Below are 26,965 nucleotides of genomic sequence, written 5' to 3'. Positions count from 1 at the left end.
TAAGAAATCTTCTGGGCTATGGAGGAGTAGGAGGGTGGGGGCAGCCCTGGCAGGCCTGTTTGAGTCAAGGCCAATGGTAAAGGGTCAGGTCCCAGGATATCCATCTAGAACAGCTTGTTCAGCAGGGTCTCTAAACAGTGCCTCCCTGTGCTGGGAGACAAGCTGAGACCATGGGCCGGGAGCTTGCCAAGCCATTTATCTTTTATTGGCTTAATATAGAAAGTGGAGAGAGAGGAAGACAATAAAGAAAAGAAAACAAAAGAGAAGGGAAGGGAAGGAGAGAGACAGAGGGGGATTTCCTTGTTTTCATTTTTCACATTTATTTTTCTTTATAGTTTTCACAAACTCTGGACCTCAAAAACATGAAAAAATACAGATTCTCTCACTTTTTGAAGATGTAAAACACCCCCCTTCTATTTATACTCCTGGGAAAGACAGATAGAGCAAGTTACAGTTCGTAAGTGTGTGTGTGTGTTGTTGTTGTTGTTGTTGTTGTTGTTGTTGTTGTTGTTGTTGCTGTTGTTGTTTACCATTTGCCATAGTTTTATTCTCCGTGTCACTATTGCACTTGATTCAGCAAGTATTTACTGGACCACTTTACACATGTGCAGTTGGCAATAACATACTTCAGAGGGAGATGGGAAAGACCGTAAGGAAGGTTTTCTACTTACAAGACTTGCTTACATTTAGTCTTGGTGACTAAAGAGTTTGGGGCAACAATAGGATATTTTTGGACAGGTCAGGGAAGGTTACTTGAATTATTCAAACTTAGAGGCCACTAGACATATTATTCTACCAGGTGGCAGCACACCTTGATTTTCAATTTGATTGTTTGGTTTTGGGGGTGTTATTGTTGTTGTTTTGTTTTGTTTTTAGGTTTTTCAAGGCAAGGTTTCTTTGTGTAGCCTTGGCTGTCCTGAAACTAGTTCTGTATGTCAGGCTGGCCTCGAACTCACATCTGCCTGCGTCTGCCTCCTGAGTGTGGGGGATTAAGGTGGAGCACCACCATACCTGGCTTGGTTTCCAATTTGAAATATGGGGATAGAGGAGGCTAAGATTTCAAGGAAGTTTGCATTCTATTTGATTTTAAAATTATATTTTTATTTAACATTTGAGAATTTCATAGAATATATTTTGGTCACATTCATTCCCTTCCCCCAATTACTCTTAGCTGCACTCCCACCTTCTCACCCAACTTCATGTTCTCTCTCTTTAAAAAAAAAAAAAGTGGAGCTACGGAGTCCAGACCATGTTGGGTGACCATGGTTCTTTTAAATTGGACACTGCATGAGGGCTGTCTTAGTTAGGGATTTACTGCTGTAAACAGACACCATGACCAAGGCAACTCTTATAAAGGTAAGCATTTAATGGAGGCTGGCTTACAGGTTCAGAGGTTCAGTCCATTATCATCAAGGTGGGAGCATGGCAGCATCCAGGCAGGCATGGTGCAGGATAAGCTGAGAGTTCTACGTCTTCATCTGAAGGGTGCTATCAGAATACTGACTTTCAGGCAGCTAGACTGAGGGTCTTAAAGCCCATGCCCACAATGACACACATACTCTAACAAGGTCACACCTTCTAATAGTGCCACTCCCTGGGCCAAGCATATACAAACCATCTCAAGGGCTGAACTCTGTTAAGGCAGAGAAGGAAAAAGAGAAGTAGTAACCAAAACCCTATGTGAACCATAACCTTCAAAAATACCCTCCCCTCAATGAAAAAGCCATAGAAGACCCACAATTGATTATTTTAACTCTTGAGTCTACAAGGAGACACAGGGATATTCTTCCAGGTTGCAGTACTTGTGGTAATACACAGATTATCTAAAAAGTAGAAAAAGGTACAGATAGGATCAAGACAGTTTCCTCATACCAGCTGATTCAGGTGTCACCAAGGGAACAATGAGAGATATGCCACATCAACAGTTAGCATCTTTTGACAAGCTTATATTTAAGAAGGCTACATTTCCTTTTTTACTCTTAGAATGGGAATAAATGCTGCTTGATAAGAATCTATGCTCCAATATGGATAATTTTAAACAGCTTACAAATGACTTAGGTTTACATGAAAGACATTATTCACTTTGGTAATGACTATTTCTATAACTTAGGGATCTGAATGTTGGCTCTGGACCCAGACTTGACAAGGTTCTCTCTCACTCTGCTTCTTAAATTTCCTGCTTGTCTCTAGGAAGCCCACAAGTTCTTGTAGGCAATGCAAAAGGAACTAATTTCCACCTAACAAGCCCCTTTGGTGTACTCCTAAGATATGACAAGGTCCATAACAATACTAGTAAGGAGCTTTGGGTTGAATTACATCTTTCCCATGGAAAAGGATGCTGTATTTCTTGTATGTTAATGTCTTTCTTCTAGTAGAGATTCCCAAGCATTTGTACAATCTTCCATTGTTTTGTCAGAGTCAAGTTTCTAGATGGCTCAATGCAGCTGCTTCTCATAGAAAGGGCTCTGGAGTCATAGAAGACACGGCTTTCTCATTGATTCTTATCCTTCCTGGAAGTTACTTTCAAGATCTGTAATATCAGTGTGGGAGTTTAGGCACGTTACTATTCACATGCTGTTGGCTTATGATGCTACAAGGGCATGCAACAAGAGTGATATAGGGTTAAAGGTGTTACTTCTAGAGGCACATGGTAACAATCAATAGTCTAAAAAACAGAGTGTTCCCTAAGGAATCAGTAGAGCTAATTTGAAATTGCCTCCTTCCTTTGAATGGAGCCAGACAACCAGTGAGGAAATGATTGGTTGGTTGGTTGGTTGGTTGGTTGGTTGGTTGGTTGGTTGGTTGGTTGACTGACTGACTGACTGACTGACTGACTGACTGACTGATTGATTGATTGACTGACTGACTGACTAATTGATTTGTTGATTGTTTGATTGAAATATAGTCTTGCTAAGTAGCTTTGGCTGACCTGACATTCACTATGTATCTTCTTCTGCCATCTCACAATCTTTTGGCATTTGCCTCCAAAGAGCTGGAATTACAGGTATGTGCCACCACATCATCCCAATGAGAAAATGAGTGATATAATTTTCGGCTTCTCTTTTCCTTCAGGAACTTGGATCTATTGGAGAAAAAGGAGAAAGGGGGATCCTTGGTTTGCCAGGACCTAGGGTATGAACCTGCAGTGTCATTTGGAGTGTCAAGTCCCCTGATCTATTTTTTTTTTTTTTGCTTTTTCTTTAATTGAAAGAGATGTAGCTCTTTCTTGTCTTCATATATTTCTTGTTTGGTCCTTTACTTATGAAACTTGATGGCTAGGTAAGCTTCTTTCATTTCTCTTCTCAACTTTTTGGTAGGCTTGCCTCTTCACTTATCCCCATTCTCTTGACTAAATGGCTTCCTTGAATAAGGAATGATGTAACCAATACACCTAGGTGTCTGCAAAGTCTACTTGCACTTCTTAAATTCATATATAATTTTCTTCTGAGCTAAATAATGGTGCATATGTTTTCTTGCTTTTATTTTATTATGCTTTAAGGGAATACAGGCAAGAAGTAGAACAGGAATAGAAGAGAGCCAAGTGTAATCTTTATAGGACATAAACAAGTCTGAAAACGTCTAGAGCACAGTGAATAATGTTCAGAGTCAGCACTTTCTAAAAATATCTTATTTTGAGTGGAGACATAATAATCATTCCTTTGGATTTTTTGCTTTCAGGAACTAATACCTTGGGTTATAAGAAATTGGTCAACTTTTATGTTTTAGAAATTTGTGCTCTTAATTTGTCCATGAGGATGTTAAGTCTCTTTGAGTATTTAGCAATATCTCATTGCACTGCCATTTCCTTATCTGCTATCCCTTATCCTTTGTCTTGAAAAACTAATAACCACCAATAAAAAAAAATAGGTTTGTGGTAGCAGACAAGAGGTCATCTGATAGTCTGTTTAGAATCCTGACTTGGAACCAATGCAGTATAATACCATCCAACCCTTCTACTAAGGGCCTTCTAATGTTTCTTTTCTTAACTCTTTAAAAATGTTCCATGAAGCTCTTTATCCTAGTAGATTTAATGCTTAGAAGGAAGTCATTAAGCCAAGTCTAGGACGATTTTCTTACCTGGGTTTAGTACTATGCATAACTTTGTCATGTGAGTCTAGCAGGGTTTTATCCCTAGTGTGATATATTCATCTTTCTAAAGAATGGTTCTTCAATTTACAGGGTCCCATGGGTTCAGAAGGAATACAAGGACATCCAGGGATACAGGTATTTTGAATAATATCTATAAGGCCTTAATATACAAAATGCTAATCAAAAGATCATTTTGCTTTCTTTAACATGGCCAAATGGAAATACTGCTTACAATGCAAATATCTACTCTCTTTAATATAATAATTTTATAATCCTAGGGACTCTCCTTCTTTGTTGCTGTTTTGTTGTTTTCATCCAAAGGGATAGATAACCACTGTTCCATTACATTTTGTGTTTTGCCTTGCTGTTGTGCAGGAATGTATGGTGCCATGTTATCAAGGGTTAGTTAGCAAGGGTAGCCTGTTTGTTCCCACATTCTTGTGACTCTTGTGCACTTTAATATGCAAGTTGACAACCCGATGCCATATTGTCATCTGAAGAAATTTACAAAGCTGTACATACTCTGAATGACTGCAAAATCCCTGTACAATTTGCCCTGGCCTAATCCACAGGCCAGGCCACTTTGTGTACTTTACATGGACTTAGTGATAACTATGTTTCTCTCACAGGGAAAGAAGGGGACTTCAGGTTTTCCTGGGACTAACGGGTTCCCAGGAATTAAGGTAATATCATTGGAAAGTACAACTCCAAGATTTGAAAACTGAAAAAGTGAGGGATTCCTATAAATACCTATTTATGAAATACAGTATTTTTTATATTTTGATATTATTAGATGTCATATTATTTTCTTAAGAAATGCATGTACCCCATACTGTACATAAAGCTGATAACCATTCCTCAGATGTTACCAACATTTAGCCTTTAAATTCCTCTACTGACAATGCATCCTCTTACTGCCTAGCCTAACACCCACTCTGGGTATTTCTCTGAATAAGATTTTAGTTGTTGAGTCTATAGTTGTGTCGATTAGGACTCTTTAGACTTCCTTTGCCACTATTGAATCAAGGGTAGTAGCCTTTAGAATCTTAGGTCTACTGAGAACAGAAGAAAAAGATTAAATTCCGTTTTCTCCTTATCTGTGTTATCTGTGTTGTGATACATTTCCCAGGTCCAGAAACAGACTGTCTTATAGTGGTGTTGCAAAAGAAAACTGAAAGCCCTAGTCCTTGACAAATTTGCAGATCAAATTTGCAGATCCAACTACCTTGGTCGCCTTCATCTTCAATTTATTGTCCTTAGAAATTAACCTCTGAACTAGATGACCCTGGAAATCAGGAGTCAAGAAGGAAAGGACTTTCTGCTTTCCTGGTTTGCTTTGAAGGCACATAGATCTTAAGTGATGGGGTCAAGGCATCTTTTGTGTTTAATGTATTTAATCTTTTCAGGGTGAAAAGGGAGCCATTGGTGTCCGAGGCCCAGACAGTTACACTGATGCAGATGGCGCTGCGATCTCAGGTGCAACTCTTTGTTGATTTGTTTGGAGAAGCAAAAAGAAAGTGTTAAATTCTAGATGTCCTGCAATTGTTGAAAAGAAACATTGTCAGCCACTGGATTCCTGACAGTATCAAGGTCCTGAATTTACTGAATGAATGAAATTCTAATCTCTTAAACAGACAAGCCAAGTCTAGCCTTCGTGTGTGTGTGTGTGTGTGTGTGTGTGTGTGTGTGTGTGTGTGTGTGTGTGTGTGTTGATCCATCAAGACAAGAATTTGGGCTTTCCTAGACCTGAATTTAGTTGACAGAACGGTTCTCCTGGTAATGCTTAAAGAAGGATTGATATCCTCCTCAGCTGGGCTGTCTTTAGCCTAAGACTATAGAATATGCAGGATCTCATGTAGATGGTCCCAAGCACACTGCTGATCTAGTGCTAAGAGACCTGAGCAGTATGATACTCAGAAAGTTTGTCCTCTTCTATCCTTATCCTAGTCACTGGGTGTGGTCTACTATTCCTTTTTGCCTCTGCCAAATATCTAAACGCTCCATGTTGATAGCAGCTTTCTGAGTTCTACTCCCAGGAAACCTATGGCAATACTGTAAAAAGTGTTGTTAACCATCATAACCTCAACAGTAGACATTTAAGGCAACAGCAGTAGAAGAACCTTCCTAGTATTTTCTAGGTCTTTTCAGAAAGGTAAGGCTCTAACAAGACCAGGGTTTTTTTCTTTTTAGTTAATTTGTTTTTTACACTTCAGATTTTATTCTTCTCCCAGTTCACCCTCTGACTGTTCCCCAACCCATACTTCCTCCCCTCTGTCTCCACGAGGATGTCCCCATCCCCCACCCTCCACCCCCACCACCAGACCTCTCTAAACTCCATGGGACTCTTGAGGGTTAGGTGCATCATCTTTCAGTGAGGCCAGACCCGGCAGTCCTCTGCTGTATATGTGTTGGGGGCCTCATATCAGCTGGTGTATCGTGCCTGGTTGGTGGTCCAGTGTTTGAGAGATCTTGGCAGTCCAGGTTAATTGACACTGCTGGTCCTCCTACAGGGTCACCCTCCTCCTCAGCTTCTTCCAGCTTTTCCCTAATTCAACCACAGGTGTCAGCAGCTTCTGTCCTTTGGTTGGGTGCAAATGATCTGCGTCTGACTCTTTGAGCTGCTTGTTGTGTCTTTCAGAGGGCAGTCATGATAGGTTCCTTTTTGTGAGCGCTCCATAGCCTCAGTAATAGTGTCAGGCCTTGGCCCCCCCCCCCCCCCTTGAGCTGGATCCCACTTTGGGCCTGTCTCTGGACCTCCTTTTCCTCAAGCTCTTCTCCATTTCTGTCCCTGCAGTTCTTTCAGACGGGAACAATTATGGGTCAGAGTTTTGACTGTAGGATGGCAATCCCATCCCTCACTTGATGCCCTGTCTTTCTGCTGGAGGTGGGCTCTACAAGTTCCCTCTCACCACTGTAGGACATTTCATCTAAGGTCCCTCCTTTTGAGTCCTGACAATCTCTCACCTCCCAGGTCTCTAGTGCATTCTGGAGGGTCCCCTACCTACCACCTATCACACCCCCCCCCCCCAAAGTTGCCTGTTTCGATTCTTTCTGCTGGCCCTCAGTGCTTCAGTCCTTTCCCCCGACCCAATACCAGATCAAGTTCCCCTCTTCTCCACCCCTCCCCTGTCCCCCTTCCCACCCAGGTCCCACCCTCCCTCCCCCTTGTGGTTGCTTTTTTTTTCTCCCTCCCAAGTGGGATTGAGGCATCCTCACTTGGGCCCTTCAGCTTGTTTTGAAATATTAAGTAACTTGCTATGATGGTATATGTGCTTGTGATTCCAGACCTTGGAAGTCTGAAGCAGGGGGAAAGTAAATTCAACGCCACCCTGAATTATATGAGATCCAGTTAAAAAGTAAAATAGTATCAGAGCCTAATCTCTGGTAGGCTCATTGTCAGTTAAGACCATCAGCATGTAGGAGACCTGGGAATAACGACAAAGAGCCTGCCAGGCCTATGCCAGTTCCCCCACATCTCTTGTCGAGCATTTTGCAGCCAGTGTGAGCCACTGTGTTTATTTACTTCTTTTTTTCGCTGTGATACCAGGCTATCCCGGAGACCCTGGTATGCCAGGCCTCCCAGGCCTTAGAGGAGATGAAGGCATCCAAGGCCAACGTGGCCCTTCTGGCACCCCTGGCCTCCCATCGTTAACAGGTGAAACAGACTAGTCCACTCTCTGCATTGACTAGTCCTCTTTGTACTCTAATTCCTAGCATCTTCCTCTGTAACTTGGAATCCAATAACATGCCTAGCCAAAGTCAAAGGAAAAAGAGACTGGTCAGTAAATTCTCCCATAACTAGCTCAAAGCTAATATATGTGGAGAGAGGCCTAGATAAGACGCTTTCCATCGAGATAAATGAGTATCACAAATGGAAAGACAATTCCAGATGGCCATTGAGGCTGGAAGTAACTAGAGATCTGGGTGGGGTGGCTGAAGCTCTCTCACTCACTCTTCATTGGATGTGTCATCCAGTCTTATACTTGCCAAGAGTTTTTAACAAATGAGAATCTGGCCATGCCTGAATCCTCAAGGTGGCTACTAAAAGCCTTCATGGTGGGTGGCTAAAGGTGAAGCTCAGTTGAAGATAATTCCTTGGCATGTGCAAAGCAATGGGTTATATTCTCAACTTGAGATAGATAGAATATAGAGATATAGATGATATACTAGATAGATGGATAGATGAGATGATAAGATTGGATAGGATAGGATAGGATAGGATAGGATAGGATAGGATAGGATAGGATGAATCTGTACCCAGACCCTCCTGTAGCACAAAATGTCCCCAGCATCCTATGGATGATACCCTTGAACCAAGCAATGCAGGAGCTGTATGCCATTCTATATGGCAGAGAAAGAGCATGCCAGAATCTAGAAGACAGAGCTGTCCCTAATATAAATCCTCAGATTTGGGTTTATTAATGTCACTAGTTTCTAAATTCCTTAGACAGGAGCCCAGTAAGAATATTTGTGTTTCTGAGGCAGCCATTCATAGGCGGGCACAGTTGGACCCAGCACTGAAGTAGAACAAATGAACAGTGAGACTGGAAACTTAGCTTTCCCTCACATGTTAACCACAGTTTCCCTAACAGTTAGGCTAACTGATCCCCCAAAACTTTCCTAACTGTCATGAAAGAGAAGAGCAAATGATTTCCCAAATTCTTCCCTTGTGTTGATTTGTATACACACTGCTGATTGAAATATACACAAGCAGTAGGGTGCTACAGTGAGCATTTTGTGCGGGCTTCTCCTTCCAGGTCTTCCAGGTGCCCTAGGGCCTCAGGGATTTCCAGGCCTGAAAGGAGACCAAGGAAACTCAGGACGTACCACCTTTGGAGAAGCTGGCTTACCCGGCAGAGTTGGTTTGCCAGGTTTACCAGGCCTGCCAGGCCCATCAGGCCCACCTGGTAAGTTATTCTTTCCTTTAAAAAAAATAAATTTGAGACTGATATGATCTAGAACTGCTATGATTTTGAGGGGGCCCCTCACAGGAGAAAGAGTTCAGCCAGGATAGCTAATAGCAGTGGGGCAATGTATTAATTAGAGGTTTAGTCCATTATCATCATGAGAGGAAAAATGGCAGCATCCCTGCAGACATGGTGCTGGAGAAGTAGCCCAGAGTTTTTGCAACTTGATCCAAGTGCAGCCAGACTGTCTAATGGAAAGCTTAGGAAGAGGGTCTTTTTTTTGTGCACTGGTTGGAGCCTGAGTATAGGATCTCAAAGCCACCTACATAGTGACACACTTCCTCCAACAAGGCCACACCTCCTAATATAGTTCTATTTCCCATGGGCAAAGCTTATTCAAACCACCACAGGCAGCAATGAAAAGCCTGACCCCATCTGTGTCAGTTCTACCATTACTGACAGCAACAGCACTGGTGTGTACATTTGCTTATAAAATGAGCAAGCTAGCACCCTGATGATCAAACACTAGCTTCTGTATTCATCATCCTTCTGTCCTACACAGCTCTTAGTGCCCACAGAAACTTCTGCCCCACTCTCTACCTCCCATCCCATTACATACCCTCTCACCACCAGGACTTTGGCTTGCCAGATTCTAGAGAAGCAGAACTGGATTTTCTGAGTTTGTTGTACTCAGCAGACTTCCGGGTAGGTGGTCTGAGAATCTGAGGAAGGAGAAGCCATGCCTAGATCCTCAAGGTGTGTGCTAAAAGCCTTTATGAGGCTAGATGTGTAGCCCAGTTTGATGGGGTTTTCTTGGCATATGCAAGGCAAAGAGTTATAGATAGATGATAGATAGATAGATAGATAGATAGATAGATAGATAGATAGATAGATAGTAGATAAAATTGCAAATCCATGAAGAGCCTGTTCTTCTTAGATGGGATTCTGGATTGTGAGAAAAAGGTTTGAAGTATTGCCCAGCCTGTTTCTTTGCAGTCTACTGCTCTGACAACTATTGCTGGCACCTGCTTCCTCTTTTGCCCAGAGGAGACTTTCTGGGATACAGACTGACACTGCTGAGTTATTGAGTTACTTTGTTCATCTCTGAGTGCCCAGAATCTAGTGCAGTGTGTGGAACATAACAGTCATCATTCTGCTAGTAGAGTGTTTGGAGCCAAATGAGAGTTCTGTTGGCTCTTCCCAGCAGACTTGGCAGGGATCTTAGGCTGGGATTTCTTTTTTTTTTTTTTCTACTCTACTCTGTGTGTTGAGCCTCAAGGACCTAAGTCTTCAAGATTGAGGTGAGTCCTTAGGCTTACACCAGCCTCTAACATCTTGGGTTCTTTTAAACTCTGCAGGTCGTACATTTGAGACTGGACCCCTGCCTAACATAGAGCCTGGGTTCCCTGGTCTCCAAGGAGAACAAGGTCCAAAAGGACATCAAGGCCTCAAAGGAGTGAAAGGTCATTTTGTTTGTCTCTGCCTCCCCCCCCCAAAAAAAAAAATCCCTAGAGAAGCTTTAAAGGGATTGATCAAAACAATAGCCTTGGGGACCTGAATGAAAGCTCTTGTGAGGTTAAGGTATAGGGCTGTTGGAAGTGCTCTAATTAGGGCTCTCAGAATGAAGCTGGAAATTTAAGTCACACAGGACAAAAAGAGGCTTATGGGCCACTCTTTCCACCCCTCAAGCCTACTGAAGTTATTGTCAGCATCTCAGGGTGCTGACCAGCACCTCTAATCCCAGTTTGCAAGACTTTGTCTAAACACGGCTTCTCAATACCATTATTAGCATAAGGACTCTGTGTAGGTCAAGACCTCAAGCACAGAAAAAGCCCCACCTGGCTTTAATAAAGTGAATTGGGTCCCAGCAAGATGCTTCATAAACCAATATCACAAGTGGTTCAGGAAGAGGAGGTGTCTGAGATCGCCTTTGAGAAATATAGATTCAAAACACTCGAGATCAGAAATGCTTCAGAATTAGTAGTCTTTGGATTTTGAAATATTTACATAGACTTTGTCAGATAAACATTCCTAATATGAACAAAATCCAAATTCTCCCTTGCTTAGGCTTGCAGGGCATTTATGCTCAGTCTTTACTAATCTGAAGAACAAACCATTCTCTCAGCATTTCCAAGATCCCAGTTTTCTAACAGTAAGAAGAGATCCTTTGGGATCATAGAGGAATGCAGCCACCCACATTTGCCACTTCTCACTCTGGAGCCGCTGCTCATGGAATCTCTGTAGATTGTTACGTTGCGTACTTATGACTCCTTTGCGTGTCTTCAGAAGTGCTTTGCTGAAACTGATCTGTATGCCGCACGGGCGCAATCACTCCTGGTAGAAGCAGAAGGATCAGAAATTGAAGGTCATCCTCAGCTACATGAGTTTGAGGCCAACCTGCACACATGAGACCTGTTTTTTTTTTTTTTTTACACTTCACTGAAACTCCTACCATCAGTCACATAAGTATAGATATAAAATTAGATTCTAGACTTGCAGTTATTTAAGTGGCAATAGGCGGTTCTCAGCATGTGACTCACTGATAGCTGGACCTCATCTCAGACTAATAAAAACAGACTCAGTAGCACAGATGCCTTCTGATAAACAGTGAACGTAATCAGAATTTGCAAAAGCTATTTGATTTCCATCCAAGGAAGGCTACCTAAGTTACTCTTTTCCCAGGAGTTTATTTGATGTTGTCTGTTTTTCCTTCAGGAGACTCTGGTTTTTGTGCTTGTGAAGGTGGTGCCCCCAACATTGGACCACATGGGGAACCAGGCCTGCCTGGGATTCAAGGTCCCATTGGTCTACAAGGTATTAAAGGGACTAGAGGAGATCCAGGCTCTAGCGGTACATCTGGCCCTGCAGGGACTCCAGTAAGTCTTATTTAAGGTCTTCTGCACATGGGGAGAAGTTAAGGATTTCAGATGTTCTTCACTCCCTATCAATCACTTTCCTAAGACACATGGAGGAAAGAGGGATAAAACAAATCTGTGACAACAATCTCAGGAGATTTTGCTTAACTTCATGCAGTTAGCCAAATCAATTCTTGTTCACCATTGGCAAGTAACAAATTGCAGTGTTAATCAGGTACACAAGAAACTCTCTCCACAATGGAAAAGCTACAAGTACTCATTTTTAAGTCTAAGCTCTAATTGGAAATTGTGTTGATGGATAAAATGGAGAAATTTTTCTGCAGAGAGCAACTTAGAAAATGAACAAAACCAAAACAAAATTATGGCCTTTTGATTTGTCCCATGAAGAAATCTGACCAGATGGTCTCTAAAAGTCTCTTTGTCTCTCTCCCTCCCTTCCTCATGCTAATTTAGTTGCCTGACTGGGTGATTCTGCTTAGGGATTAAGATAAAGTTCAATCCTCATAGATTTCAAAATTTAGAAAAGATACAAAAAATATGAAGTAATTACCCAAGACAGCAATATAATCATGTGCCGTATCAAAAATATCCTCAAAGCACCTGTTTTAGGTCATATCTTTGCTAAGCACTAGAGTTCTATGAAGGCTGCATCTCCTGATTATTGTCTTTGTTTCATTGTCAGGGGCTATTTGGACCTAGAGGCCAGACTGGCCTCAAAGGAAAGAAAGGAGAACCAACTGTCAGTAGAGGATCAAAAATGTCAGGAGACAAAGGTGACCCTGGTCCTCAGGGGACCCCAGGTTTGGCAGGAGTTCCAGGCAAGGATGGAATACCAGGTTTACCAGGCCTCCCAGGCATTCAGGTAAGTAGATCATTCCTGAATGATTAGTCCTATCGATCACCCTACTGGACTTAGGGACAATCTGTTGGTCTTTACCTTATGGAATAAGATAAACCAGGGAGACTGAGTCTCCTGAAATGTTGACTCAATGTTTTTATTTTCTCTAACTACAAGAATTTTTTCTCAGGATACTTATTGATAAGTGCTAGGAAAGTTAAACATGGTAATTTAAAACAATTCAGCTTCCCAATAGCTCCCTCCTCCAAGTAGCCCAGTTGCTTTCTTTGATGTCAACAGTTGATCATTCCCTGCTTTCTTCCCCTAGGCCAGTGGTTCTCAACCTTCCTAACACTGCAGCCCTTTGATACAGTTCCTCATGTTGTGGTGGCACCCAACCATAAAATTATTTCTGTTGCTACTTTATAACTGAAATTTTGCTGCTGTTATGAATTGTAATGTAAATATCTGATCTATAAGTCCTATGGGGGTCACAACCCACAGATTAAGAACCACTGCCTTAGCCCCATCTAGAGCCTTTTATAAAGAGTTATCCAGAGTTGATAAGACCCATTTTCTCTAAAACTCAGAGGCTGATCAATAAACAACTAAAATGATGGAGAATTTTCACAAAACATTATTCACTGACTACCTCTTTCCTGTGGTTAGAAGCCTTTTCAGATAAGTCTTAAAATGATCTTTTGTTTTCTTTTTCTTTGTTCTCTAGGGAGATGGTGGGTCTGGCTTCCCAGGTGAAAGGGGGTTACCAGGACTTCCTGGTGAAAAGGGCCATGATGGTCCAACTGGACCACCAGGAATTGGTCTGCCAGGATTTCCTGGGCCCCCTGGACTTCCTGGAGATAAAGGAGTGGATGGGTTACCAGGGCAACAAGGCTTCCGTGGAGCTCAAGGTGAGTCATACAATCAGTTTTGGACTTGGAAAATCAACCTTTTGTAGAATGACTCTGACTCATCTGCATGAAATGCGTCATAAAAGGAGATCTGGCTAGCTGTAATCACTACAGCCAATCCTCAAGGGTTTTAAAATAGGAAATGGATCATAAGTGTATTTTGGTAAGTTCAGAAGGTAGAACAATGTGGATTTCAGCTCTGCTTAATGAGGCCCCTGATACTTGAGCTGTCTGAAAATGTCACAGAACTATCTAGACAGTTTATGAGCTCATAGTCCATAGAAAAATTCAAGGAGAGGATGGATGACTATGTTTCAAATCAAAGTAGTTTGTGGACAGTTTGATGAATAGTTCTCTAAGTTGTATGATCAGCAGACAAAAGCGCTTTCCCAACTGACAGAATTTCAGATTGGTCAGAGATTCTAACCTAGTCTTTATATGATACCTAACTTCCTCACCTTTACATAAGTTAGTTTATCACTTCTATGTTTCTATTAGTGACACTACACTTCTTACTATTAGTGGCATCACACTTCTAATTGTCATCAATGTTTAAAAATGTAAGGTTATCTATTCTCACTTGGAAATGCCTCCTATAATTTCCTTTATCTTCTTGCTCATAAGTTCTCAAGATCCCATACCTCGTTTATCAAATAGCTATATGCTTTTGGAAAACAGGAATGGATGGATGGATGGATGGATGGATGGATGGATGGATGAGCAAAAGATATTTCCTAAATAGTTTCTCTTCTATTCCTTGCTGACTTTCCCCCATTAAATTATATTTATGTACATTGTAGACAGTTTAAATGCCTTTTGCCATTTAGCCTTCCCTTGACATGTAGTTATTATTTAAATTATGCCCACTTCTACTAATGGTTTTCCCTTTAACAACATTGTAAAGTCTGTAGCTACTAAAGAAGATGATACATCTTACCCTCACAACCTGCCTAGCAGAACAGAGTAGTCCTTGAGAGACTAATACTTACTTGCAGAAAAAAAGCCCTTTCTAATAACCTTGAATGATTAAGAAATGAAAAATAAAAATATCATGTCTTATATATTCATATTTTAAAATCTATCTTAATTGATGTAGTAATCATGGTGGCACAGGCTAATACTGCATTCGAGATTCTTGAAACCAAGGGCTTGAACAAGTTTAGACAGCATTCTACTTTCCTAGGCCATATCTTATCAAACAATATTGGTTTTCCTTTGAGAAGTTCTGGTTTCAACAAGAGATTTACTTCTACTATATTCCCCAGAGATACTAGTCATGGACATTCTATTGCTCTTCAACTGTTAATGGGTCATTCTAGGTCAGCCCATTTTTAAGGCAGCCAGAGTTTAAATTTAGTTGCAATGCCTGATGCCTATAAACGTGTATGTCTTCAAGTCTTTTGGATATTATCAACAATCTATTTCTTTGAGATGAGGCTGCACCAACAGGAAGAAACCTGTGAGATCATAAATATCCTAAATATTACTAGTTCCTGGACACAAAAAGTTCTCAGGAAGACAGTGCTAGTATGCCTAGCCTGGAAGGTACCTTATATAGAAAAATCTACTTTTTGAAGAACCTGATTTTCAAACAAATATTTTATTTAGTTTTCATGGTGGGGGTGTTATATGGTTGGTTGGTTGGTTGGTTGGTTCTTTGAGACAGGGTCTTTCTACATGGCGGTGAGATCAGCCTGCCTCTACCTCCTGAGTACTGTGATTAAAGGTGTATACCACCACACACAGAAAATACTTCATTTAGAATGTTACCTCTTTTTTATCTATAGAAGCTAAATATAACTCACTAAAAGTAGTGTTCTTTCCAATCATTTAAACACAACTTTTGAGGCTTCTAGTTCATGTGTTATAGCCATTTCTGTTACCACAAAAAGTAAGATGTTCCTAACTGTTGCCCACTCCTACCAGTGGTATCCCAGGGTTAGACATCTCCATTGGCGGGGAAGAGCATGTATTCATCAGAAGCTTTTCAATCCACTGGTGTGAATTATTACAAACTCTGGGTACATTGACAGTTTATGATCCCCATAGAAGCTATGGCTCCAGATTCTCAATGTAATCTATCATTCAGGTTATTACTGCAACTGGCTTCTGTATACTTGATCATGTGTGAGTGCCAGCACTCTACTTAATCTTCACAATGAATGTGGTTGGCAGGTATATCTGGTCTGTATACAAGACTTCCCTTAGGATTCAACAAACCTGTCTTGTTTTTATTGTCTTCTATCCTTGATTGGTCTTGGTGATTATTGCTGCAGCAGGGAAAAATTCATCTATTCACCTTTGTCTCTGACCCTCAGAGACACTCATTTTGTACTCTTTTTGGAGGCAGGGTAATTGTGAGGCTGGTATATAGAGGTTGCCATTGGCAACTGATACTGCTTTAAGGGTTCTTTGGCACATACTTCCTGGGAACCATAGAAGTGGGTATGCAGTCCCTGAGAGGAGCTGACTTCCTTTTACATCACATGTTGATGGATTGACCAATCTCTAACTAATTGTATTTGCTAAGACTTATTGAGTGCAATTTGCCTTGTAAGATGTATGTGCAAGGAGCCAAACAATTCTGTTCTCTATTATTCAGCCTCAGAACAAATAGAAAAGAAAGACTCTTGAATATTAGAGGTGCTTTATATTCTAAAGATGAATTTTAACATTCATGGTGAAAATTCTGAATAATGTGGTCATCTGTTGCACTTCTAAAGCATAGCATGGCTAGAGTTGACTTCTGCTTTATTAAGAGTGGTCTGAATTGAGATAGGGGAATCCCAAAACATGGCAATAAATGGTAAATGCCAGATATGGTACAATGTAAGGTCTTTAAAGTTCCCACCATTTTAAACCCCTCCTTGGGAAATACAATACAGTATAGTCTATGTCTGAATTATAATTATGAGGGGCATAGGTTTTTTTTCTTTTCATTCAAAAACTCTGGGCCCCAGAAGAGTAAAGAATTGGACTTTGGCGCTCTCTCTCTCTCTCTCTCTCTCTCTCTCTCTCTCTCTCTCTCTCTGTGTGTGTGTGTGTGTGTGTGTGTGTGTGTGTGTGTGTGTGTGTGTGTGTGTGAAGCACCTCATTAAAAGGTGCCTTTCAATGCCATACATTTCTACAATGGGCAAATAACTCTCAGAACTAGTTCTACCACCTCAGTGTCTGACATAACGGAGGTGGGTATGACAACACATGCAAGAGGCTTCATGCTTCTGGTTGTCTTTATACTTGTGGGAATATGGCCACAGGAGCATGTCTCACAGGCAGAAAGCAGGGGATGGACTTACAGGAGCTCCTCTGACGATCTCTCCTTAAGGAAGATAAGAACTGCCATTCACCGAGCATGCGTCAGGGTGCCAGGCACCACATCAAGTATTTCTATCTCTGTGTCATGCACTCCTCACAGATGCCATTGGACACACAAGGCTCAGAGAAACTTAAGTTTTTCCTACACAGGTGTCTGATAACAGAAGTAAGTTCTGTTTGGCTCCTGGGTCCAGTATAACCAGTACATTACACTGTTCAAGCCTCAATATTGATTTACAACTAAAACACGTGATTTATTAAAAAAAAAAAAAAGCAGGAAAGTAGGAGTGAGTGGAAAGAGAAATGCCAGCTATTTGAGTAACCAGTCTGAATCATAGGCTTTCTGCATAGTTTTCAAAAATAATCTGAGGCTGTACAGGTAGTTTTTAGAGTCATGTGTTCATTTTTTTTAATACAAACAAGTGCTACAGAGTTTTATTGGAACTGTTGGTTGTGTGGTTTAAAACAGACCTTGATGGATTGTTTTAATAGGACAGGCTAATTTTAGTTAGCATAGCACTTGAGAAAGTCTGTATGTATAGAGTCTGTCACTGGTAGTTTATTAAACCTCCCTTCTGTGATCCTATAGACTATTTGCAGTATGAATGAGCAAAGACGAATTTTCTACAGAAAAGACTGTGCATGCTAATTTCAACACTTCAAATACTGAAATTGACTATCTCTATTCCCTAAGTAGCAGAGTTTATAGTTTCCAATAAGGAGCTGAGGAGTCACGATTTGTCATGACTAGGAGTCTGATGTGTTTCCCTAGTTTAGATATACACATATATGAACATGGATGGCCAATAAATTTTGGTAGACTCAAAATGAACTGCTTTTTAAAAACCCTATGGTTTGGGGAAACCCTCCTTGCAAGAAAAGTGTTAGGACTAGAGCTGACATGGTGGTTTAGAGCATTGGCTACTCTTCTAGAGGACCTGGCCTTTATTCCCAGCACCTACATGGCGGCTCACAATCATCTATAACTCCAGTTCCAGGAGATTCAAAATTCTCTTATGGCTTCCTTGGGCACCAACCACACATGTGATGCACATGCAGGCAAAGGGTCCATATGCATGCAATTTTAAAAATAAAAAAGTTCAGATGTGAACTCTAATTGTCATGGCTTCAAATTATCCACTCTAATAATACAGCATCATAAACCCTTAGTGCTAAAACCCAAGTACCCACGCTAGTGAAAGAGTTTACCTAAGGGAATGGTGAAAGACAATTGCTGCTCACTGCTGTCCCTGCACAGGCAACATCTAAGAATACTTGCTAGGTAACACCCTCTGCCTAGGTGACTGCTTGCCTGTCAGGCACCAGTGGTTCAATTAAGTAATATTCTGGCACCCTGAACTCTAAGAACAAAGATAAGCATTTGTACTGGTGTTCTCTCCCAAGAGCTTCTCAGGTCAAGCTTTCTGTGTGTCCTCCTAGCTGCTGAATGGGGAGAACACAACTGTCCACTAAATAGAAGAGAAAAGAAAGGAGCATGTAAGAGAAACTCTTCTCTGACTTGGTGAGCTCACAGTTCCACGTGTTATCATTTACAGGAGTCACCTTGCCTTGTATCATTCCTGGGTCATATGGTCCATCAGGATTTCCTGGAGCTCCTGGATTCCCAGGTATAGAATAAGGCCAGAAAAAGTAATTTAAGGGCCTTGCATCCAAGGAAGCAAGGATGGCAACAGCACATGAGGGTTCTGCTGAGGGGATTCCTTGGCAACTGAGGTAATGGCTTTTGGAGAGTGTGTTATGAGGAAATGAGACTTGGAGAAGCCAGCAAGAGTGTAGAATACTTGAGTAGACATTATAAATCTAGACTATCCATACTAGTGTTCCTTTCTACTCACTACATACATTTGGGTTTTTAGGTTCTAAGGGAGCTCGGGGCGTCCCTGGAATTCCAGGCAAGCCTGGCACTCATGGAAGCAAAGGAGGGCCTGGAAGTCCAGGGTTAATACATCTCCCAGGATTGCCAGGTAAGGAAGGGTGTTATCAGTTTCCCCCTGTGTGGCTGTCATGTTTGGACTGTTTTCATTCTCCATCCCTCCATTGAGGACAGTGAGCTAGGTCTGCACCCTGGATTGGCTGAGATGGTTTGAATTTACTTCCAGGCAAAAATGCCATAGAGCGAGAGCAGAACATGGCGCTAAGAGCCATGAAAAACCAATGGAGTCAATCCCTTAACTCTCAGATAAGGACACTGATACTTCCTAAAGCCACCAGTGACCAAGCCAGGATGCTGCAGTTGTCTGCTTACCAGTCCTGTGGCAATATCCTAGATGAACTTCTTAGAAGTCAAAGAAGGAAGTTCAAAAAGAAGCTACCCATTTTTCTCCTTTCCAGAGTTGTTCCAACCTGAGCTCCACAGGACTGCAGTGTACCACTGGTTCTCCAACTGCATTCCCTGGCTCAGCACCTACATCACCTGGGAACTTGATAAGTCATACAAATTCTTAGCCTGTTCACAATAAATAGCCAGTGAGCCGAAACTTTAGGATAGAGCCAGTAATCCGTGTGTTATAAGTTCTGAACCACCGTTGTTCTAGTAGCGTTTGAGTCTTATCCTGGGCCGCCTGCTCTAGTGTGTATCATTGCTTCATTTCTTTCTACTATTCTTTGTCCACTCAAGAAGAGGGGTGCCATGACAGCCAAAAGGTTTAAAACTGTAGGAGAGACTGAGCCTTGGCCAGAAGACCTTGGTGTGATGGTGTGACTTGTGTTCTTAGCAACTATTGAACCACAGAAACAAACAAACAAAAAAGGCTGCTGAACTGTGCCTACTCCCAGCCTCACCAAACTAGAGCCTCCTTCCACTCACATGGTATAATCCCTATGTCTGTACAAGTCCTCCACAGAGTGGAGATCACTGATCATTCGGGCTTTTGTATTAGAGAAATCCACCTCAGATCTCTAGCTCGACAGATTGGTTCTAACCATCCATGTTCTTTTCATTTTTGCCTCTTTACATTTAGGATTTCCTGGAGCTCGTGGGGAGAAGGGATTGCCTGGGTTTCCTGGGCTTCCTGGAAAGGATGGCTACCCTGGGAAAGCTGGCAGTCCAGGGTTACCAGGTTCCAAGGGAGCTGCTGGTGACATCTTTGGTGCTGAAAATGGTGCTTCAGGGGAGCAAGGCCTACAGGGATTGCCAGGGGACAAAGGATTTTCTGGAGACTCTGGCCTTCCAGGACCCAAGGGTGACTCTTCTTGACCCCTTACTTAGCAATGTACAGAAAGCTTTATAGTCACTGCCGTCTTTGCATGAATATGTACATAAATTGCATGGCTGAATCTGGCATCATTAATTAGGGAGCTAAAATGACATTCAGTTCTGTGTCTCCTGGCGGGGGAGGGGATTTTCCTTATGTGGTTGCAGTTCATTTTCCTTTCGTAGTAATTCCAAGAGTAGCTATAACCAATGTCACATTTCTTGCGATGCAGCTGAGTGAAGACAATGTCATCTGAGGTGATTCCTGGGCCAAGCCCTTCCACTGGAAGATGGTTTGGTGACCCAGCGCCTCCCTGTTAACCAGGCTAAAAACATCTGCCCCCTCCTTTTTATTAGGTTTGAATGGGAAACCTGGTATGCTAGGCCCTAAGGGTGAGCGAGGCAACCCTGGAACATCAGGACCACCAGGACAGCCAGGACCCTCAGGGTCTACTGATCCATTTGGCATCAAGGGCACATCTGGACTCCCAGGAGCACCGGGCCTTCCAGGCATTTCAGGTAAATCCATTGAAGGAAGAATCCCAACTTGACAGACTTTAGCTAGGCCTTACTTAGGCTAAGGCATCCTGGGGACTAACAGTGGCAGTATCACAAGCTCAGCATCTAGGATGTTTGACTTTCCTAACCTCTCTAGTTTCAAATCCCAGATCATCCTGCCTGGGTCAGACCAGAACACATTAGCTTCTGAACCATGATGACAACAAAGCTCTGTCAACTTCCCTCTTCCAGGGCCTCCTACTCCCTTTTGATGCTTTGGCCTGCCTCTGGCCTTTTTCTATTAAAGAAACCACCCTGTGTTGAATTGTGTTAAACCCTCCCTGGGGCTATGTTAAGCCTGCTTTGAGCTAGAGTGTGATCTCTTCCCTCCCCCATCAGTGGCCTGCCTGTCAGGAGAACATGCCTCTGAGGGTCCATGGGCAAATAGTGGCTTTCACTCAGTAACAAGGACTGACACCCACTGGTTCCAGCCTAACATTTGCAGTTCACCTTTTCTTGTTTGTTTGTTTATATTATCATCCTTACTCTGCCGCCTAGACTGCATCACTGACCAAGTGACAGAAACTGGGTTATTAATATCCCTTTTAGTTCCTTTATCCTTCTGTTTCTGGGGTCTTCATATAAATTGCTGAGGTAAAGGTTAAAATAAAATGGCCCACAAGCTCACTGACTAAGACTCCCCGCTGGAGAATTATGTGATTATCTACTATAACATGGCCTTGCTTACAAGGCCAGGGATCCCTGAACCCCTGCTATAAGGTCTGTTCCCATTGTGTTTCCCTCTCTTGTTGCAGAGTTATCCTCATAGCTTCCCATTGGAGTCCTGGGGCTCACAGTTACTTGATGCTTTTCATTTCATGGAAAGCTAAGTCAGCCATTCATTGAGGTCCTTGGGAGCCCAAATACTTCTGAAGTCATTGATTTAATCCTTTGGTTTTTTTTAATTTCCTTGCTTTGTACCTGGACATTCAACTTAGGCAGTAGCTCAGGGGGTTAATCCCATTGACCAACTTCAGGCCCTGGTGAAAGAAGACTCAGAATACCTAGGAAACCAAATGGGTCTTTGGGTTTCTACAATACTTGGCACTAGGGGGTCTTTCAAAGCTAATGCCAAGGAACTGGCTGACTTAACTGCTTGTTTAGGGGATTAAAAGGGCAACCCTGTATGCAAGACTCCCTGGGAAGCCAGAACAACAGTTCAGATTTAACCTCTACTCCACTGAATTGGCTCAGGAAACAAGCATTGTAACTTGATTCAGCATGGAAGTACCAGGAAACAGGAGCCCAATTGCCACCCTAGCTTCCCAGAGCTCCATTCAGAGGCTCCTGTGTGAACCACATTCATAAAGGAAGAAGTTATAATTAAAAGGTGGTTGTTTTTCCTACCCACCACTGTGCCATGCTGGAAGTGATGGGCATTTAGGGTGGTTCTCTGGGTGGTAGGTACTAATGCTCTGACCAGCACTGGTCAGCACTGGGCTTCTTGGCATCTCTCTTTGGTTATTGTTAAAGGACCGTGGACAAACCCCCTACTAGCCAGCCAATGAGAACCTATGGGAATAAACAGTGGCCGAAATCTGACCAGAGCCTCACTAGATGACCTGTGTTCTCTCTCCGATAACCAACCATTCAGGGCATCCTGGAAAGAAGGGTCAAAGAGGAGACATAGGTCACCCTGGGTCAACTGGAAAACGAGGTCTACCTGGGATAAAAGGCCTTCCTGGTCCTCAAGGGTCAGCTGGCTTCCAGGGGAGCCCAGGTTTGTCAGGAGTCACTGGGTTGCCAGGCATCCCAGGTCAAAAGGGTAAGTGAAGTAATTGGGAAGACCAGTAAAGTGGTCAGGGATTACCCAAAAGGAGCGTGCCAAGCTGCGCAACTTGCCTCCTCCCCTCTTCTCTGCCCAGGGACAGAAGGTAGGCAGGGCTTTTTTGGAGCAAGATATTTTAGACCAGGCTGGAACTGAAGGAAGACTGTCACCTAACATGAGTCACTTAGCCTGCTTGCTGTGTGGAACAGATCAACAGAAAAGGCCAGCTACATAGAGATCACTCAGTATAACACATACCAAAGAGCGTGACAACTCTCACTTCCTGTGACTGACACAGCAGTGCTTAGGTATACGGCATCTCTGATTTAAATAGTTGAAAATTGGCTAGTCTCAGAGCAGCGCGCACAACTAGTTAGTACAAAGGGGCAAGATTACACTCATCTCTTTCTCCACCCAGTACTAGGTGTTTTTTTTCTGTGCCCCTACATGTGCTCTGAACTTGATGAATGCAAGCAGAAGGGCCAAGTCTTCATTTTTTTCTGGTGCTCAGTGCTATGTGCCTGTTGGGAGTAACCCTAGAATAGGTAATAACTAATATGCTTGGTAAAGACTGAGACTTTGGAGTTAGAGAAACCTGTATTTAAATTCTTCCTCTGCAACTTCTTAGCTCTGTAACATTGTCCAAGTAATTCAACCTTTCTGTCCCTCCCTTCGTTTCCTTGTATGTACAACAGAAATGATAATAAAAGATAGTCTTACTTTTCAACAGGTGAAAAGGGGTCCTCTGGACCAGTAGGGTTTCCTGGGTTACCTGGTCTTCCCGGTCTTCCTGGAGCTGATGGATTAAAGGGATTTTCCGGGTTATTTGGAAAAGTGGGACAACCTGGTCAGGCTGGTACTCCTGGAGAAAAAGGTGAGAGGCTGGGGGTAGACAGAGACAGAGGCAGAGAGAGAAACAGACACACACACACACACACACACACAGAGAGAGAGAGAGAGAGAGAGAGAGAGAGAGAGAGAGAGATTTCAAAAACAACCACTTTGTTTTTCAACATGTATTTTGCTTGTCAATGTTGTCATTCATCTGATGAATGCCAACCTCATATTAGGTAAAAGTTTGGACTTCCAAATTAAGTTCTTTGAAACCAAAAGGCTACTCACTTTAGATTTAACAGTACATGTTATGGACTATGTTAGTCAGTCTTTGACAACCAAAAAAAGAATCCTAGCATAAATAGTTTTTTAAGAAGGAAAAGGTTTATCTTAGTTCTTGGTTTCAGAGCATCCCATTGGTAATCAGTTGACCTTGTTAATTTTGGACCTGTGGTGGTCCAGTGCATCATGGGACAGAGCTTCCTTTGTGGCAGCTGGAAAACAGAACTGAGGAGATGAGTGAGAGTGTTACAGTCCCCCTCAAGAAGATACATTCAAAAGGCTGACTTTCTGCCACTTGGTTCCACACATAAAAGACCCATCACCTCCCTTTGAAATCAGTGCCTGAGAATCAAGCCTTTACCACCAAGATCTTTGGAGAACGCTTACTCAAATCAAAATGGCGCCCTCCACAATACACCCCCAGATCATTCTTGAAAGAGAATTCAGAGTAGGGCCTAAAAGTCATTGGTGACTTTGGGTCTGGAGAAAGAGAGAGCATACACAGAAATGCAAGGTTAGAGGATGGGGGTGTGGAAGAGGACAGACAGGTCTCGAAACTGGGTGAGGTATGTGTGGGGAAGAAACAATATAAAAGGTCATATTTGTGTGTAGCTTTGTATGTAAACTGTCACTCTCCTGATGACTGCCTGATCTGCCTTCTTTCAGGAGACAGAGGGGATCCAGGGCCAGTTGGCATGTCTGGTCCAAGACCTCCAATGCTAAACCTTTGGTTCAAAGGAGAAAAAGGCTCTCAAGGTTCTGCTGGATCAGATGGATTTCCTGGGCCCAGAGGTGCTGAGGCAGGGAACATTTGGGAGCAATTCTCATGAAAGAACGTATATAGCCGTTGCTGGTTTCCTTCCCAAGAAAAGCAAAGTTCAGCCCCAGGAACAGCAGGGTGGGAACAAGGAGGAGGTTCACAGAGGCTGTCTTTCTTCTTCCTAATGGTTCCTTGCTCTTTGAGACTGACTCATACTATTGCCACTGTAGACTTGAAGGTTTTGGTCAACAGTCTGGTACCCTTGATATAGCCTGGTAGATAGCAAGGCATAGATACTGAGCTTGCCAACACTAGAGCTGGGATGACAACAATGGCACCACCTTCCATCACCACTGCCCCCAGGCTAGCTTCTGACTTACCTGAGAACACACTTGGAATGTGACTTTGAGCACCTGCACCCAGACAAATAGATCTTTTCTTGCCTAGGCTTTTTCTAATAGGTCTTGCTTCTTTCCCAGGTGACAAAGGAGAACCTGGCATCCCAGGGTTACCAGGCCCACCTGGAGCTCCTGGACAGTCCAATACCATCAAAGGACTCAGTGGGAGGCCAGGTTCCCCTGGATCTATGGGAAGAAGGGGATTACCTGGCCTGAAGGGGTCTCTGGGGATTGCAGGTTTCCCAGGAATGCCAGGGAAAAGTGTAAGTTTATCCAGATTCTTGTCTCTTCACCATAACTGAATCTTTACAGCATGGGCACATATTCCCCCATTCCCAGCTTTCTGATTGTAGGCTCCTTCCCAACCCCTGTCCTCAAGATAACCTCAAAGCCCTTGCTCTCCATGTGTATATGACACATCTTCCTACCTTTTCCCTCAGTATTCCCTCCTTTATGTCTTTGTTCCCGTCATTGGCCCCATGTGAAAAAGCTTCCTGCCTACTTTGCAGTCTCCAATACACCTCTCCCTGCTCTTAAAGGCACCATCTTATCATGAGTTGCTGGGCTCCTGCTAGGTTGGCAAGCCACTTTTCATTGCTCATATCAAACTGCTCCTAGTAGGTTCTTCAGAGAATCTCACTTCTTCAGTGAGATTTCTGAGACTTAAAAATAGCCTTATAAGCCTTTTGATTCGAACCTCATGGCCAGCAACCCACAGCCTGCATTAAGCTGGACAAATTGTAAAAGTTTACAGATTGTGGAGATGGTTGTTAAGGCAAGGTATTACTATGTTGTCAAGGAGATGTTGACCTCATAATACCCCTGCCTCACCTTTTCAAGTGCCAGGATTATAGGTATACAGCACCATACCCAATAAGAAATAAGTGTAGGATTTTGGTTTTTCACTCAGGATTAAATCTATAACCTCAAACGTTCTAGGCAAGTACGCTATTGTAGGCTTAGAGTTTTTTAACCTACTTTTAATAAGGGTTCTTAAATGCTTTAACCTCCCTCCTAGCCCACCACCCACCAGAAGTTGTGGAAAAGAAAGGTTATTAGGGGCCAGGCAGTGGTGGTGCACACCTTTAATCCCAGCACTTGGGAAGCAGAGGTAGGCAGATTTCTGAGTTCGAGGCCAGCCTGGTCTACAGAGTGAGTTCCAGGACAGCCAGGGCTACACAGAGAAACCCTGTCTCGAAAAACAAAACAAAACAAAACAAAACAAAACAAACCAACAAACAAAACAAAAAAGAAAGGTTATTAGGATACAGGGGAAGTTGACATGTTTTGAAATAGTTCTTTGGAACAAATCCAATCTGCATTGTCAGGAAATCAGCAGTTCAGTCCAGACAATCAACTGTGGCAACTCGATCTACTCTCAAACACCATTCACAATTCAGAAACAGTAGGTCAATCCAGAAGCAGCCAAGAGACTCTGGTGTGTGCTCTTTAGAAGTAGTTCCTTGGGGCGATTTCAATCTCCAATTGTCAGGATACCAGCAGCCCAGTTCAGCAGTATTGGCACAGTGTAGCAAAAATAGCCAGGCTACCACCAAATCGGCAGGAGTCAGCAGGAGTGACCAGAACCAGCAGGGACTCCAGGAGACATTCTCTGCAGTACCTCTCTCAAGGAAGTGAAGATCAGCAAAGAAGAAGACAAAAGACCAACAAAGCATTGCAAAGTTAGTTACCTAAGCAAGCCCACCCTCACTGTCGTTGAGTCCTATTTATACGCCCTCCAAACATCACGAGTCCTCCCACGGGTTTTGCCTTCCATGGGCCTTACCTCAGGAAAACACCATGTGAGTCTGTCTTAGCAAAACTCCACGTGAGTCTATTAGCCGACATATCCAGAAACTTCCACTTCACTCTGCCAATCAGCCCTGAATCAGCAAGAATCACTAAGAAGCTGCCAGAACACCACCAGAAATTTTTTTGGTCCTTTTCTCTCTATGGAGTCACAAAAATGATGATCAATAAACAATGGTAAGGCATACCAACATCATCCAGCATTGCCCACTGTCTGTTGGGCTACATTTATATTCCTTCTAAACATCATGCACCCTTTTCGGCTGTGTGCCCCAGCAAAACATCATTTGACATAACTGACTTTCCAAAGAAATCAGAAGTTTCCACTTCACTATCACTGAGCTACATCTTTGAGCCTGGCATTCAGAGAAATCTTGATAGCTTAATAGGAAGGTACTTGAAGTAC

The 26,965-nt window shown here is 42.7% G+C and overlaps 1 protein-coding gene across 1 annotated transcript in view; it reads left to right on the top strand.

Annotated features, from left to right (window-relative positions):
- Positions 1-26,965, top strand: part of Col4a6 (collagen type IV alpha 6 chain) — a 299,929-nt gene that overhangs the window by 252,121 nt on the left and 20,843 nt on the right. The window contains exons 14-31 of the mRNA XM_034485264.2: positions 3,073-3,132; positions 4,180-4,224; positions 4,719-4,772; positions 5,496-5,565; positions 7,637-7,744; positions 8,847-8,996; positions 10,355-10,459; positions 11,712-11,872; positions 12,555-12,734; positions 13,438-13,621; positions 18,493-18,564; positions 18,814-18,921; positions 19,918-20,139; positions 20,508-20,669; positions 22,303-22,473; positions 23,207-23,350; positions 24,259-24,384; positions 24,832-25,013. Coding sequence (XP_034341155.1) covers positions 3,073-3,132; positions 4,180-4,224; positions 4,719-4,772; positions 5,496-5,565; positions 7,637-7,744; positions 8,847-8,996; positions 10,355-10,459; positions 11,712-11,872; positions 12,555-12,734; positions 13,438-13,621; positions 18,493-18,564; positions 18,814-18,921; positions 19,918-20,139; positions 20,508-20,669; positions 22,303-22,473; positions 23,207-23,350; positions 24,259-24,384; positions 24,832-25,013 — 2,304 coding nt within the window. The remainder of the gene's footprint in view (positions 1-3,072; positions 3,133-4,179; positions 4,225-4,718; positions 4,773-5,495; positions 5,566-7,636; positions 7,745-8,846; positions 8,997-10,354; positions 10,460-11,711; positions 11,873-12,554; positions 12,735-13,437; positions 13,622-18,492; positions 18,565-18,813; positions 18,922-19,917; positions 20,140-20,507; positions 20,670-22,302; positions 22,474-23,206; positions 23,351-24,258; positions 24,385-24,831; positions 25,014-26,965) is intronic.

The sequence above is a fragment of the Arvicanthis niloticus genome, chromosome X (assembly GCF_011762505.2).
Source record: "Arvicanthis niloticus isolate mArvNil1 chromosome X, mArvNil1.pat.X, whole genome shotgun sequence".
NCBI classification, from domain to species: Eukaryota; Metazoa; Chordata; class Mammalia; order Rodentia; family Muridae; genus Arvicanthis; species Arvicanthis niloticus.
Note: the sequence above shows the minus strand (reverse complement) of the source record. Positions and strands in the feature narration are given on the sequence as shown.